At 38.0% G+C, this 13,830-nt stretch overlaps 1 protein-coding gene across 1 annotated transcript in view; it reads left to right on the top strand.

Moving 5' to 3' along the window:
• The window catches only part of PKP2 (plakophilin 2), a gene marked incomplete at both ends in the record, with an annotated part of 42,296 nt that overhangs the window by 7,558 nt on the left and 20,908 nt on the right, over positions 1-13,830 (top strand). Inside the window, 3 exons of the mRNA XM_080360069.1 lie at positions 2,480-3,177; positions 8,552-8,690; positions 11,682-11,889. Coding sequence (XP_080216195.1) covers positions 2,480-3,177; positions 8,552-8,690; positions 11,682-11,889 — 1,045 coding nt within the window. The remainder of the gene's footprint in view (positions 1-2,479; positions 3,178-8,551; positions 8,691-11,681; positions 11,890-13,830) is intronic.

Here is a 13,830-nt window from a genome sequence, read left to right as displayed (position 1 = left end):
ATGTATAGTTTATCCGTTTTGTTACTACAAATAATACCATGTAGATGGTGTTTCGATGTTTGCTTGCTTGTTTGTTTGCTTTTTAAAGCCTGATTTCTAGAAGTGAAGGTTTTTACAACTGAGATTTGTTAATGTTTTTTCCTCCTCCTGGTGACTTTTGAGCCCAGCTGCTAAACTGAACTCAGTCATACAGATGGACTTTCTGCAACCCAGTTGGGTTTGTGAGCACTGGGTAGAAAATGAAAAACTGTATTAACGCTCCTCTAAGGCAAAGGCTGTAACAAGTCAGACCTTTATTCATCGCACCATGCTGCAGGTCACCCAGCACATCAGTAGCTCAAAGCAGCCAGAGGCCAGGCTGACACTCACCCAGCCGAACAGCTGGAGGTTGCTGGAGGAAGCCCAGCGATCCCATGGGGTAATGAGTGACATGGGTAGGAGCTGGGAATGTGGTGAATGAGCTTAGGGAACTAAGCATCCAAAACCATGGGAAACCAGATTGCTTTGGTTTAGTGATGACAGGTAGAGTGTTCCTTATCATTTAAAATAATCCTGTTATAACCTGTTTTAACATTACAAGAATTTCAGCAATACAGTCCTTGCAATCCAATGGTGTTTCTAAATGGTCTAATCATAAATTCACTTGTCATTTTGACCAACTTTTCTTGGGTTCATGACTTGAATGCTAAGATAAAAAACAGGTTTTCTGCAGGATTTGTGACACAGCTCATAACTGGTATGAACCTGTTTGAAGGAGCAACCATATGGCTTGGAAATTAACATATAGCTCAGTAGCTATGCTGCTGCATGATCCATGTTAGTAAACTGAAACCAGTTCAGCCGGGAAACATAAATATTTATCTAGTAAACAGCTGTATAGATAGGGGCAAATTCTTTTTTCATTTTAGATTACCTAAGAACGGCTTATTCTCATTAAATGAAACAGCCCAGCTCCTGGCCCATTAATGAAGCAGCTCCTATTCTGTAGGAGTAGAGTTAGAATCATTTACCTGAACACACTTCCTTTTCTGTCCTCTTATCCTCTGTTCTCACCTGTCATCCAGTCCATAATATTTTATGTGAAACTCTTCTTTCTAGAATAGACCAACAAGGGGAAAACCGAAGATGACATAGGAATCACAAGAAAATACTGCAGTTTTCCAGGCAGGGGGAAAAAAAAAAAAAAAAAAGAGTGAGAAAGATGATTTGTCCCATGTGAAAACCAGAAAATGCCACAAGATCTAGTATTTCACAAAAGCATTAATCTCATTGTCCCCAAACAAAAGATAAATATATCCTTGCATAGCTTCTGTAGAATAAACAGATAGATCCAATGATCCTTGCCTCCCCCTACTAGATTCAACAGCATTTACTCCTTTTGTGAGTCGATTTTCACCCTCAGTAATTCCTCAACAATGAAATTAAGGGATGTCAGTCTGGCCCCTATCTGCTAAGCACTGTCCCTTCAATTAATATCTTGTATAAGCTTCTCAGTTTACCTTAAAAAATGCTTCAATATAACATGGAAATAGAATCTATGGGGCTTTGATTTATGGTTGGATGGCACTATGCTTCCTGATTTTTTTAAAAAATCAGGCCATGACTCCTCTATTTCAAAGCCAGATAGTCTCCCAAGTTGATTCAGTTCTGGAAGGTCTTGAATAGAGTATGATGTCCAGTTTAAAGCATAAGAAAAAGGTAGAAAAATTGGAAAGCCCCAGATGGCACCTGAACAGTAAGAATCTTGAAGACACATCTTACAAAGAAATGTTGAAGGAGGCGAGTTTGTTGAGTTCAGAAAAGAGAAACTTACAGAACAGGATGATAATCCACTAATGTCCATGCCCATTAGGGACAGGAAAAGAAAAATCATCTTAAATTGTAACAGTAGAATTAGGGAAACCATTAAAATGGTCACTTTGGTTTCCTTGGAATGTTATATAATCTTCAGATTTAAGAGACTAGACAAACAGGGAAGGGACTATCTCTTCTTACTAAATTATACCACAAAGTTAACAGGAGGGCAAAATAACCTTTTATTAATAAGGTTAATAGCAATATGCAGACACTTTCCTATAATAGTTTAATATCTGCCTTGAACTTAATTTTAGTAGCAGATCCCCAAGGAGTTTCAAACTAAAACTAGAATCCCCATTATTAAGCAGACTGTTCACTACCAGGCATAATTGACTTACACACGTATTTTGAGTTAATGGCAGGAAACTACACACTTAGACTTTGTCTCCTAATATTTAGACTGTACTTCTTCCTGCTTTCATTAGGCAGATACAAAGAAGTGTCACAGAATCTCATTTAATACACAATTTTAGTGATGTTTATATTTTGTTTTCTGATTCTGATAGCATATCTTAAAATATTTACCTTTGCCTTTTTTTTTTGTTTGTTTGGTTTCTTTGCTATTAACCCTAAATGCTGTGATCTTACTGTGACTCCTGTTTTTTTATGCACCCTTGAACAGGTGGCCTCACCATCCTCTTACACAAATGGCTGGGGAATGAGGGCTACTTACAAGACAATGGAAGAAAGAGCACAAAGGCAGCCTCTGAAGAGACTAGAGGTTTCACCCCAGCGAGGTCCTGAAAGATTGGCAAATGTGTCTAATGATTTTCACTATGACGGAAGGTTTTCAACTGGATTCTCCATGAGGCACGGAGATAGCGGGAGATCCATCGGGACTGTCCCACCAAGATATGCTCGGTCTGAGATTGTTGGTTACACTCTTCATGATTCAGTGAACAGGGGATGCTCTTATAAGAGACTTTCCCACATGGGGGCTACTAATGATGCCGTCCTTGGTGGTGTCTATCCCAGCCCCACTGTACCTCTGTACCATCAAGCAGGCAACAGTCGCAGTATGACCAACCTTTTGGAGAAAGAGAACTACCTGACCTCGGGCAGTGCGATGGGACAAGTGAGATCACCAGTTGCTTCTCATTTGGGGTCTCAGCACAGGCAATCTTTAAGGTCCAGCTGGTACCAAACCACTTCCAGAAACACACAGCTCAGGAGGGAAGCTTCCCAGCCAGCTTCAGTAATAACCAGTGTCACTGCAGAAACAGATGGGAAGAGGATGCCATTGACAGCTGCTATGGCAGCAGCTGGGAGAAATGGTTTCCTGCAGAGTGAACAAGTCACCATCAATGGATCTCAGCTAGGGTAAGCACAATGCAGGACCTGCTTTGGTTCTGGGGTGTCACAGCTGAAAGGAACCTGTTTGTTTAAAAAGAGAAAGTAAACTGACAGCTTATGGTTCAGCAGACAACACAATGCATGAAATGTCAGTTCAGAGGATGTAGAAAGTAGATTTGCTTTTAAAAATCCACTGCTAGTACAAAAGAGGAAAGGAGAAAACATGTATGCGTATGTACATATTGCAGGGTCCACACCTCCTGCTCAGGTTTGGGACCCCATTTGCCAAGAGTTAATCAATTTTATAAGGATACATGAAGTAGTCAGTGAGTAATTGACAACATAAGACACAATACACAGTGATGTATTGGAAAACTTTCTCAAAATTACTTTTTTTTTCCCCTTGAAATTCCCTTCCCAAGAAGATTTCTGAATGTTTAAAATCAATTTCATTTTCAAAGGAGAAAATTTATCAGTTCTGAAATTCCCCTCAGGAGTGAAGTTTTTCCTTCATTTGAGAATAATTCTGAATGTTTCCAGAGCTCTTAAGGTTCAATGGATAGAATAAACCACTTGGTAAACAGGAGGTGGTTAGTTGCACTGCTTTCTGTGGTTTCTTTTGTTTCATAACCCAAACAGGATCCCAAGGTTTCTTATGTAAACTAATCATGGTGTGATTTATAACAGTGTTATTAAGAAATGTCTCTTTTTCTGTAACTGTGTAGCTGTTAAATTCATTTTTCTACACATTGTGTGTTGTGATCAGATCTACAAACATATTGTGCCCACATCTGATCTGGACTGAAATTTTCACCTCCAGGTGATGCAGGATTTAAGAGATTCAGTATTAATTATGTGACTCTCATTCAGTCTTTACAGCAAGTAAGTCCAGAAAAAAACAGCTGAGAGCTCACAACAGCTTGGGAGAAGTGATGTTGAAAACAGATACCTGGGAGGACTTTGTTTTTCAGTAAGACAATTTGCAAACAGGCAGAGATATCCCTTGACGTGATCATTTACTTAACTTCAAGTGCAGTCTTGCATGCGTTTCTGAGCCGCAATGAGCAATTTTGGTATTTAAGTTTGTGTAGGAGCAATTTTGGATCTACTTTTGCACGTGCAGCCTCTGGAGTCTGGTTGTCTGCCTGCACAAACATCAACTGAAGTGTTTTTCATACCTGCAGATATAAACATCTATCTGCAGTAATTGTACAAGTGGCTTGCTGAGACCATGCTGAACTCCAGGTGGAAAATTTATGACCCAATGGAAATCTTTTTGACAGTTAAATTCCTTAGATGCCTTTTTTAAGCTCAGCTCTTGCTGGAAATTACAGAGGAAAACAATTGGAAGTGCTGTGAAAGCTTCTAAAGTTCCTTTTGCAGATGTTTACAGATTTCATTTATCTCAGTACTTCTGACTATTTAATTTACTTGTAAATATCTTGTTTAGATTTTTAAATATCCTAGGTTCTACTTTAGTTTTACAGCTAGGTTTTGGGGGGATTGCTTTTGGAGAGACTTTTTAAAAGTCTCTGTAAAATATATTGGTGAAGAGGATGGTGAAAAACAGCATGTAAGATAAAATTCCACAAGAGATTTGCACCACTTGATTCTTAAATGATGAGGAAGAAACTATAGCAATTTTAGCTGATTGAAGTCAGTATTTGTTACCTATGCTTGTGTACTAATATGTGTATGATATCAATATACATTTCTACTGTTTTCAGACATCTAAAAGACACTTTTAACAACTCCCCTTGCAATTCTTGCCACCAGAAGGTCTTGATGCCAAAGTCCTATTTTGGTTGTAGTACACTCTGGTTGATCCATGTCCAGTTACTACACAGTTTAATGTAGAATTAGGTACTTCAAAGATAATAGACTGTATTTTACTTTGAGGTATACATTGCTGTCAAATCAGAGAGATTTCACTTGAGTCCATCATTCCACCAGTAGTACAATCCTCTGGCAAGACTTCTCAGTTTAAGATGTTAGTAGAGACTTTCACATTCTTGTCATTTCCCATTCTCTTTGATATTGAAGTTACATTATCTGATATATTGTTCCCTTACATGTTGCTCCCTTAGTATTGGAAGGGAGAAAACAAGATAAACTCATTTTCTGAGTAATTGGATTTTTCCAGAAATTTGCACTTTTTTATGGAAAACACAATTTGAGTCTTTCCAAGGGTAATTAAGAGGATGTAAAATACTGATGTAAGGTTAAAGAGAAATAGTGGACTAGCTATGTATAGTATTTGAAATGTATATAAAAGCATTTTCAAACTTTCTGTAGAAGAATTAGTTTGTGCTATGAAATCAAAACAGAAAAATCAAAGTATAAAGATGTTATCTCTGTATCTTCCAATAAAGTGAAGAAGTGAAGAATTCTATCAAGGGCTTAGGAAAGAGAGATATTCAACCTAAAGCTGTCTTGAGAAACAGCTGCTTACAGAATCTGACTTCTAAATGTGCTGAGAATTGTCACAAAATGATTAGACACCACGGTCTATATATCTCAAAAATGTTATATTCTGGTAATTAAGGTGGAGTCAGAACTTGTCTAATCATTATTGTGTTTAACAACCATTGCCTGAATGTGTATTTGTTTGTTGTCATTACGCATGCTAGTCAGCCACATGACTGTTAAGTTTACCTGTAAATGTTTTGGGGGTAAGATGGAGCCTTTGCATCAAATTCTATTTTGACAAGAGTTATGGCTCTGCAACTTTATGAATAGCGTTGAGTGTCAAAGGTTATATTGCATCCTCTATTACTGTCAGATAGAGTGCTAGTGAGTGTTCTTTTTATCCCATGTGGAGCAATCCTAGAATGGTAACGCACAACAGGAGAAAAAGATTTTGACTACTCCCCATGAAAGAGTATCAGCTGTGAAGGGATAACTCTGCAGTCTGGTGGGCAGATCTGCATACCCAGCACTTAGAAATGTGATTTGAAGCTGTACAGGTGTTTATTTCAGTCTGGCAGTGGCTGCTGATGGACCTTTACTACACTGGGACATCCTTGGCATCCTGAGGCTGAGTTCCCACATAGATTCTTTGGTGCCCCATGAGACATCAGCTCATGCAGCAATGTTGAGCTTGGAAAGTGCATGGATAGAGTCCTTCTCTGCTGTTAGTCACTGAAATGGGTCACAATTTAATGCACTGGAGATGTCTGCCACTGTGTAGAAGGTGACTGAATTTGGTCAAAGGACTCCAAAGTTATTGCAGTGATATACCTATTGCGGTGAAATATATAATATGCTCACAAACCCCTTGTTGATTTAAGAAACCTGACTAAAACCCAAGCATGAAAAGCCTGTTTTTCTGCTCCGCTTAGAACAGAGTGAGAAGAAATATGATCAGGCTTTTTTTCCAGTACTCATTGTTCAATATCTTTAAGTTTCTGATCAGTACATAGGACTTGCAACTTTGAGTAACTTAGTAGCTTCTTTGTTTTAAATCCAGGCTGAAGTAATCTCTGAAAATCTGGAAGCTGTAAGCATTGCCAGACCAGAGCCCAGGGCACTAGCGTTATTAACTGTAGTTCTGTCTGATTTCACTTTTGATTTAACTTTGACACCCTCAACACACTGTCCACTTCATTTCATCTTTGTCTTGCACAACCATGCCTCACCATATACAGATGCAACATATTTGTTCAAAACGCTAACTCAGAGCAGAAGACAAGAAATAACATGATTTATACCAAAGGGAAATATAAAGGCAGGTGGAAACCTCAGGGTACAGGAGAATAATTTCATTTGCAACAGGTGCATTAAAATTGTTCTTCATTTCTTTGCTGTCCTTGCAGCCATACTAATTGTCTTTTGCCTTAGCCCAAGTAAGCAGCAGATGTTGATTTACAGTGTCGCTGGCAGGAGAAATTCCAACAAAATCCATTTTTGTCTCAGAGCTCATGAGTTCATCATAAAATATTTTGGGGAAAATAGGTGGATTTCAATGCATTTGTAGCAAAAATTCATGTGAGAAATCTGCCAGATTTCTGTCTGGCTTGTCTACCTTGCTTCTCTGCAGCCCATTCTGGGCAAGCCTGGATTTCCAGGCTCTTTCGCTTCTGCCAGTCCATTATTGAGAAAGTCTCAGAGCTGAAGAACAGAGTGAGTCCTGGTGCAGTCCACAAACATGTGCTTTAGAAATGTTTCTTTTCACAGCATCAAAACCCTTCATTTTTCACTTTTCTGAACATTGTTTATTATTTAATATTTCTGCTTAGTTAAAAGAAAAAAAAAATCAAAATTTCAATTTAAGTCAATTTATTTCCCAGGCACCTATTTTAACATGAAAGGTTATTGTGTTACAATTTCTCATTTTAGATGCATTTACTGAAATGATTACCAAGTAAACCACTCTGATTCTGGTAGCTCTGAAATATGGAGTTGTTGCCAAGGACTACCTCTTTCACTGTGGTTCACAGACTGCCCTTTCATCCCTGTCTGGCCAGCCTGGGGTCTAATTCTACAGAATTATTTGATTTAAACAAACAAACAAAAAAATAGAACACTCATGCTTTTGTCCACTTCTCCCTGCCACCCCACCCCCTCCCTCGCCTTTTGCTCTTTTTTCTTATATAGGTGGAGACTATTTGAAACAAAAAGTAAATAAAAAGGCTGGGGAACATAACCACTTGTCCCAGACCTAATGCACCTGATTGTGCCATGAATTGTTTTACATTCTGTTTACTGGCGAAAAAATGGGTCTGTGAACAATCTTTCCAGTTTTTTATATTGTTGTTTAACACAATTATCATTCAAACAAATAGGCTGGAAGTTGGGATGAAAACGGCCACACATAATTTGAACTCTACCACAGGCAATGTACATACTTGACTTAATGAGTAGTGGGTTTTTTTTGTCTCACCTGAAAAAAAAAAGGCTTTACCTATCTATTACAAAATAAAACAACTTTTATAAGCTTGAAAAATGCGGGTACTGAGCCCTCAAATTTGTTGTCTGGGAATTGAAAAACTGAAGGAAGATATGAAAAGAAATATAAAAAATCAATCATCTCATTACTGAGAAAAACATAGAGGTATCTTAATGATCAGTAAAAGATACTCTGATTTGGTTGTGGCCTTTTTCGGATCTCAGTCCTTCATCCAGTAATGTTTCCATTTTGTTTCTATAATTTGAAGCATGACTTGCTTTGTCCAGCACCTCTCATTGTTGCAACACTTCCATTTTTCATTTCCCCCATAATATTAGTATCACTTAAAGACTTTATAATATTTTCTGATACTGGAAAGGGAATAATTTTCTAAGAAAAGTTAAAGTTACTTGAAAAGTACAAAAATCCTAGTACTACAAGCAATTTCACATATTAAAGGATGATTTTTGTGCAGTCTTATTTCATTATATTTCCTCTGTCTGTACTTTTAAGGAGCCCAGAGGGGGAGATGACTCTGGAGCGTGCAGTGAGCATACTGAAGAGTGAAAAGACACAGTCCACACCTAGGATTCTTGCTGCAGTAACTTTCATACAGCATGAGTGCTTCCAGAAAGCAGATGCCAGAAGAAAAGTAAGTAATTATTTTTATGCCAGTTACAATCAGGTCAGGCAAATAGCTTTCTATACTATATGGCACTGTGTGCCAACATGGGAAAAACAAAACAAAAAAAACACTCCAAGAAACCTTGTAGGATATTGTAGGATACTGATGTTGAATATTTTCCCTAAAATATGCTAATGGTTTTTGCTGCAGATCCTTCTAAATCCATGGAATTACATTAGTCTGCTCTGGCAAAAGTTTGGTCTTTAGCGTTTTGTGATAGGAGACATAGAAATGTAGAGTAAGAATTCACCCAAGAAGCCATCTGTAATTGCAGATGTTTATGAACAACTTTTAAAAAATCCCATGGTTTAAGATCCCTCAAGCTCCTGTAATGAAAGAGCTTTACTACTCTTATCAGTTAATCGTAAAGTATAACTTAAATCCCCTTTATGCAAATTGAGTTAATTAGTTTCTATCCTGTCTTGACAGATATGGAGAAAAGTGTCTTTTTTTTTCCATCCCTTTTATAATGGATTTTCGTGTGTGTCAAGGCTGCCAAGTCTTTACCTACTTAGTCTGCCCTTTTCCAGGCTAAATAAATGTAGTTCATTCATTCTTTATGAGTAAGTCATGGCATCTGAACTCTTTGTGAGTATAATTGCTCCCGTCTCTCATTTTTGACTGACATGCTTACACCATTGGTACAGAAATATCCCAGAAAATTAAACTCTGGGAGTCCAGTGCAGAATTATCCAAGCTTCAGGGCTTTCTAGGGCTGCATGAGTGCATTAATACAGTGCATGGATCAGCAAAACCAGTAAGGGCTTGCTGGGATAGCACAATTGCACTAATACATTGTTTGGATTAACCAAATTTGTTAAGTCTCTTATAAGAGATTTGTTAAGTCTCTTACAAGTTTTTTTGAAAGGGCATATGAAAAATATTTTCTTCTTCCTTTTTTTTTTTTTTTTTAAATCCTGCTATCAGACACAATTACGGCTCCCTTGCTGAAAAGTGCTGCACATTAATGTGGAAGGTGGTTGTTTATTTCAACCTCTTCAAAAAATTTCCTACGCCTGCTCTGTTTCATAATTTGCTCGGTATTATTAATACATAATCTCAGCCTTAACTCCATATCCATGTATATGCAGTCCAGGTCAGTGACAGCCAAATATCACTCAGTCCTTTGGTAGTTTTAACTTGCTTCGCAGTAGATCAAAGTCTGTTTTAGAAAAAGATACCACTATAATTAGCAGCCTTAACTTCAGTTTGAGGACGGAGCTTCAGAAATGAGTGTTTGAAGGTGGTTTATTTTTCAAACCTCACTCAGGCACCTTCCCTGTAAAACAAGTGGATGAGTTAAAAGAGTTCAAATTAGAGTAGTCAGCCTCAGCCTTCCTCTGTTTTCCTGTCTATCCTACCTATCCTAACTGAATTCTTCTGTTTGTTGCCCATCAAACTGGTTCAAATTGGCATTTTCTTGTTTGCCCTTTTTAGCCTTTCAGCCTGCATTCATTTTCTCTCTCTCCCAGTGCTTTATTCTCTGATACTTGATAATCTGTGGGTCTAGTGGCTTTTTTTGGTGAATTTTGTCTACCAACGAAAATGTAGACAGACCAATTATTAGCTTTTTTTATATCCTGCCCTGTACATTAGGTCAAAATAACACCACTTCTTTTACAAGTTGTAAATCATTTAAAATTACCAACAGAAAGTCTGCATAAATGTTTGTAAAAAATAGCAAGTATTGTTGTCAAAAGGGCTTATCTACTGTAATAAAATAGGTCAATTCACCTTGGTCATGTTCTGTGCTCCACTTACCTCAAGATATATATTTCTGTATTTCCTTCTGTTAGCAGATAAATTAGTGTTGAATCAGGGAGAATAAGGTCAGCAGTGCAGCAGCAAGAAACTGTGTCTTTTGTGCAACAGAATCAAAAGAAAAGCAGGCAGTGTAGTTTGCCAGGGCAGGAAGGGAAAAAGGTTTTGTTGCATTTCATTTCTTCATGTTGCCAGCACCTGTCGGTCATATTGAATTCTTTTTATCATTAAACTCTGGACTTCTCAAAACAGTTATATCAGATTTCTAAGCCTTTCACATACTGTTGATTCTACACAAGGATGAGTTTGTCCACAAAACCATATGGCATTTTGAGATGCTGGAGGAAACCATTCCGAATTATACATGAATGTAAAGGATTTTCCCTAGTAAACTCATTCCTAAATGAGCCAAGGCTTGTGTATGCCACATCATATACCAGATTCATCTTTTGCCACAACATGTAGGGCAGGGAAACTCTTTGGTTCCATACAGCTCCTGTAAAATAACATCATCTTCATTCTTCATTGGGGGCCAAAACTTCATTTTCTAAAGAATCAGATGCTGAAAAGTAGTCTTTGTTAAACATAAGTGGTCCAGTAGTTAACTAGCTTACAATGTTTAGTGGTCTACATTTTGAAGTTCACTGGTTTCCTATTTTTTTCTCAGTATGTCACAGATAAGAAGTACTAAGTAAAATGTATTATCATTTAATACACTTTCAATATGGAAACAAAAGATAACAGAGAAAAATATTCCGTCAGACTAGCTGCTGAGGAAAAAAGCAAACTTGGCACATCGGGAACACTTTACATTCAGAAATCTGAAAGCAGTTTATAAATGTTCCAGAGTTAAATCTCAGATATCCATTTCACCAACATGGAAGCTAAAATACAGTGCAATTAAATGTCTTGTCAGAGAGGACAAATCTGCAGCACAGGAAGAGATTTAGTTTCATTTTCTTACATTAATTATTAAATTATGATGCCTCCCTTAGTTGTGGATTTTAACTATGACTCATATGAAAGCCCTGAAGTTAACAGTCATGTCCAAATGATTAATGATCTGTGCTTCAAGTCTTTCAAATAGGAGCAAACGAAAAAAGTCCCTATGACTATTCAAAGATTTGCTGGGGGTAGGGTGAAGTTTGTCATTTACAGTATCTAACTATTTTCTGCTGTGTTTTGTTTTCCTTACAGGTTTTCTCACTCGGTGGTATCCCCAAACTTTTACAGCTTCTTGACATTCAGAATGAGGACATTCAGCGGGCAGCATGTGGTGCTCTGAGAAACTTGGTGTTTGAGGACAATGACAACAAACTGGAAGTGTCAGAGCAGAAAGGGATCCCACTCTTGCTCCGCCTGCTACGACAAACCAGGGATGTGGAGACTAAAAAGCAAATCACAGGTAGCGTTTTCTTTGCAGTCAAGTATGAAGTGCATTAAGTAATTCACAAGCTTTCCCTGTGAGGTACATAATTGTTTACCTAGGCCAACGTTTACTGACTAAATACAAGAGCACTGCCACCTATTCTAAGCTCTTCCATTACGGTGAGATTCCAAGGTCTGAACTCAAGACCAGTTTTTAAGACAGTAAGATGAGACTAAGAACTACAACTTCCCCTCTTAAAGCTTCTTCAGAAATTACATGAGTCTCTTCATTTTCAGGAAGCTTAAAGTTCTAGATATTCCAGAAAAGAAATTGAGGCTAGATATATATATACATATATATTTGCAACAGCAAATTCTGTGGAAACGTTTTGGTGAGCAGTGATCAGAGCAGTCCCAGAGGTGCCTGGGATCATAATTAATGCCCACTACTTAGACAGCAGCTCAGCCCTCACTTTCTGACATTATGCTGCCAGTGCATACTGGGAGCTCCTTCTTGAAAACTAGCCCCCAGAACTGTCAGGCGCTGTGGACAGAAAGTGGGTATCCTACTCCCCACAAACCCTACCAACCAAAATTTCTACTCTGACCTCTCTCACTTTTTGCTGTTTACACCTGAGTCTGTGTTCTCAGATATGTGACAAGCAGAAAATCCTGCCACAAAAACAGTTGCTCCCTTTCTGTGTGCAGGGGAGTGAATTTCTGCAGGATATCCATTTGACTGTAAAGATCATATGGTAACATCAGTGAAGGGACCTGCATTTTGGATTCAGTCTTTGCAGGGCTTATGTTCTCATGCTTTTATTTCCAATGTCCTTGAGAAGGGATTGTTAAAAATAAGCAGGTCCCATTGCAATTTTGAAGGAAGAGTCCTTTGGATCAGAAACCCCATATTGCATCTCTTGTTGTACATCACTGTAGCAGAAGGAATGGTGGAAGGAAATGTCCACCATTGCTCACAAAGAAACCTGTGGTTACTGGATTGTTGGCTTTGCAGCAGCCAGTTAAGAAATGTCCACCACTTCATCCCTGCACTCCTGTTTGACCATAGTGTATCTCTAAGAAGTCCACTGCTTGTGACCCACATTCAGGGAAAGCAGGTTTATATTTTATAAATGGAAGAAAACCAGGAATAAGTGAATGGGGATTTATTTCAAGTGATCTTTAAAGATGCCAGGAACACAAGTTATTAAAATAACAGTGCTTGAAAAGATACAGAAGGTGTCAAGCAGCCCTGCCTTGAAGCAAAGGCATGTTGAGACCTTCTGTAATCCTGCATTCTTTTAAGTATTTGAAATTCTGTGCTCCCTAAGCTGGAGAACAAAGCTTTGTATTGTTGGCTCTTTTGGCTCAGTTCTACAGTTCTGCAAGACTGAAATATTTTAAAGTTTTTCACATTCATCAGATGAAGAATTGGGTCACTTGGTGATTAATTGCAGAGTGTGTTGTCTCTCAATGTTATTACACACCAGTTGAGGGAAGCAGTGAAAATGGTGGCACAGTGGCCAGAAAGCTAATGCTTTTTTCTTGCTGGCAGCTTCATAATTTCTGAGAAGAGCCTTGATTGTTTGTGCAGGGTAACTCATACAGGTATTATGAATACTACCATCTTCCCTTTTACCAGTGTGAAAACGGGTGAAGTGGCACCTTCTTTCTGCAATTACTGCTGTCATTGAACATGAATATTCACTTAGAAAACATACAAGACACCAACAAAATATTTAAGCAATATTGGGCAGGATGTTGTAGTTTACAAAAACCGAAATATTATTATGTACTATCAGCTGCAGGGGCTGACTTTAAGAAAATCAGAGAGGAGAAGTATTTCTCATTTTGTTCAAGACCAAATGTGCAGTTACTAGGAAATACACTAGGTCTCTTGGTGAAAATCACACTAGGACGTATTTTTTGCCATTACTTAGGAAAGGCAACCTGATTGAATGAATTTTTATAAGAATAT

This window comes from Nesoenas mayeri (assembly GCF_963082525.1).
Source record: "Nesoenas mayeri genome assembly, chromosome: 1".
In the NCBI taxonomy this organism is placed as follows: Eukaryota; Metazoa; Chordata; class Aves; order Columbiformes; family Columbidae; genus Nesoenas; species Nesoenas mayeri.
This window is presented reverse-complemented; position numbering and strand designations above follow the sequence as displayed.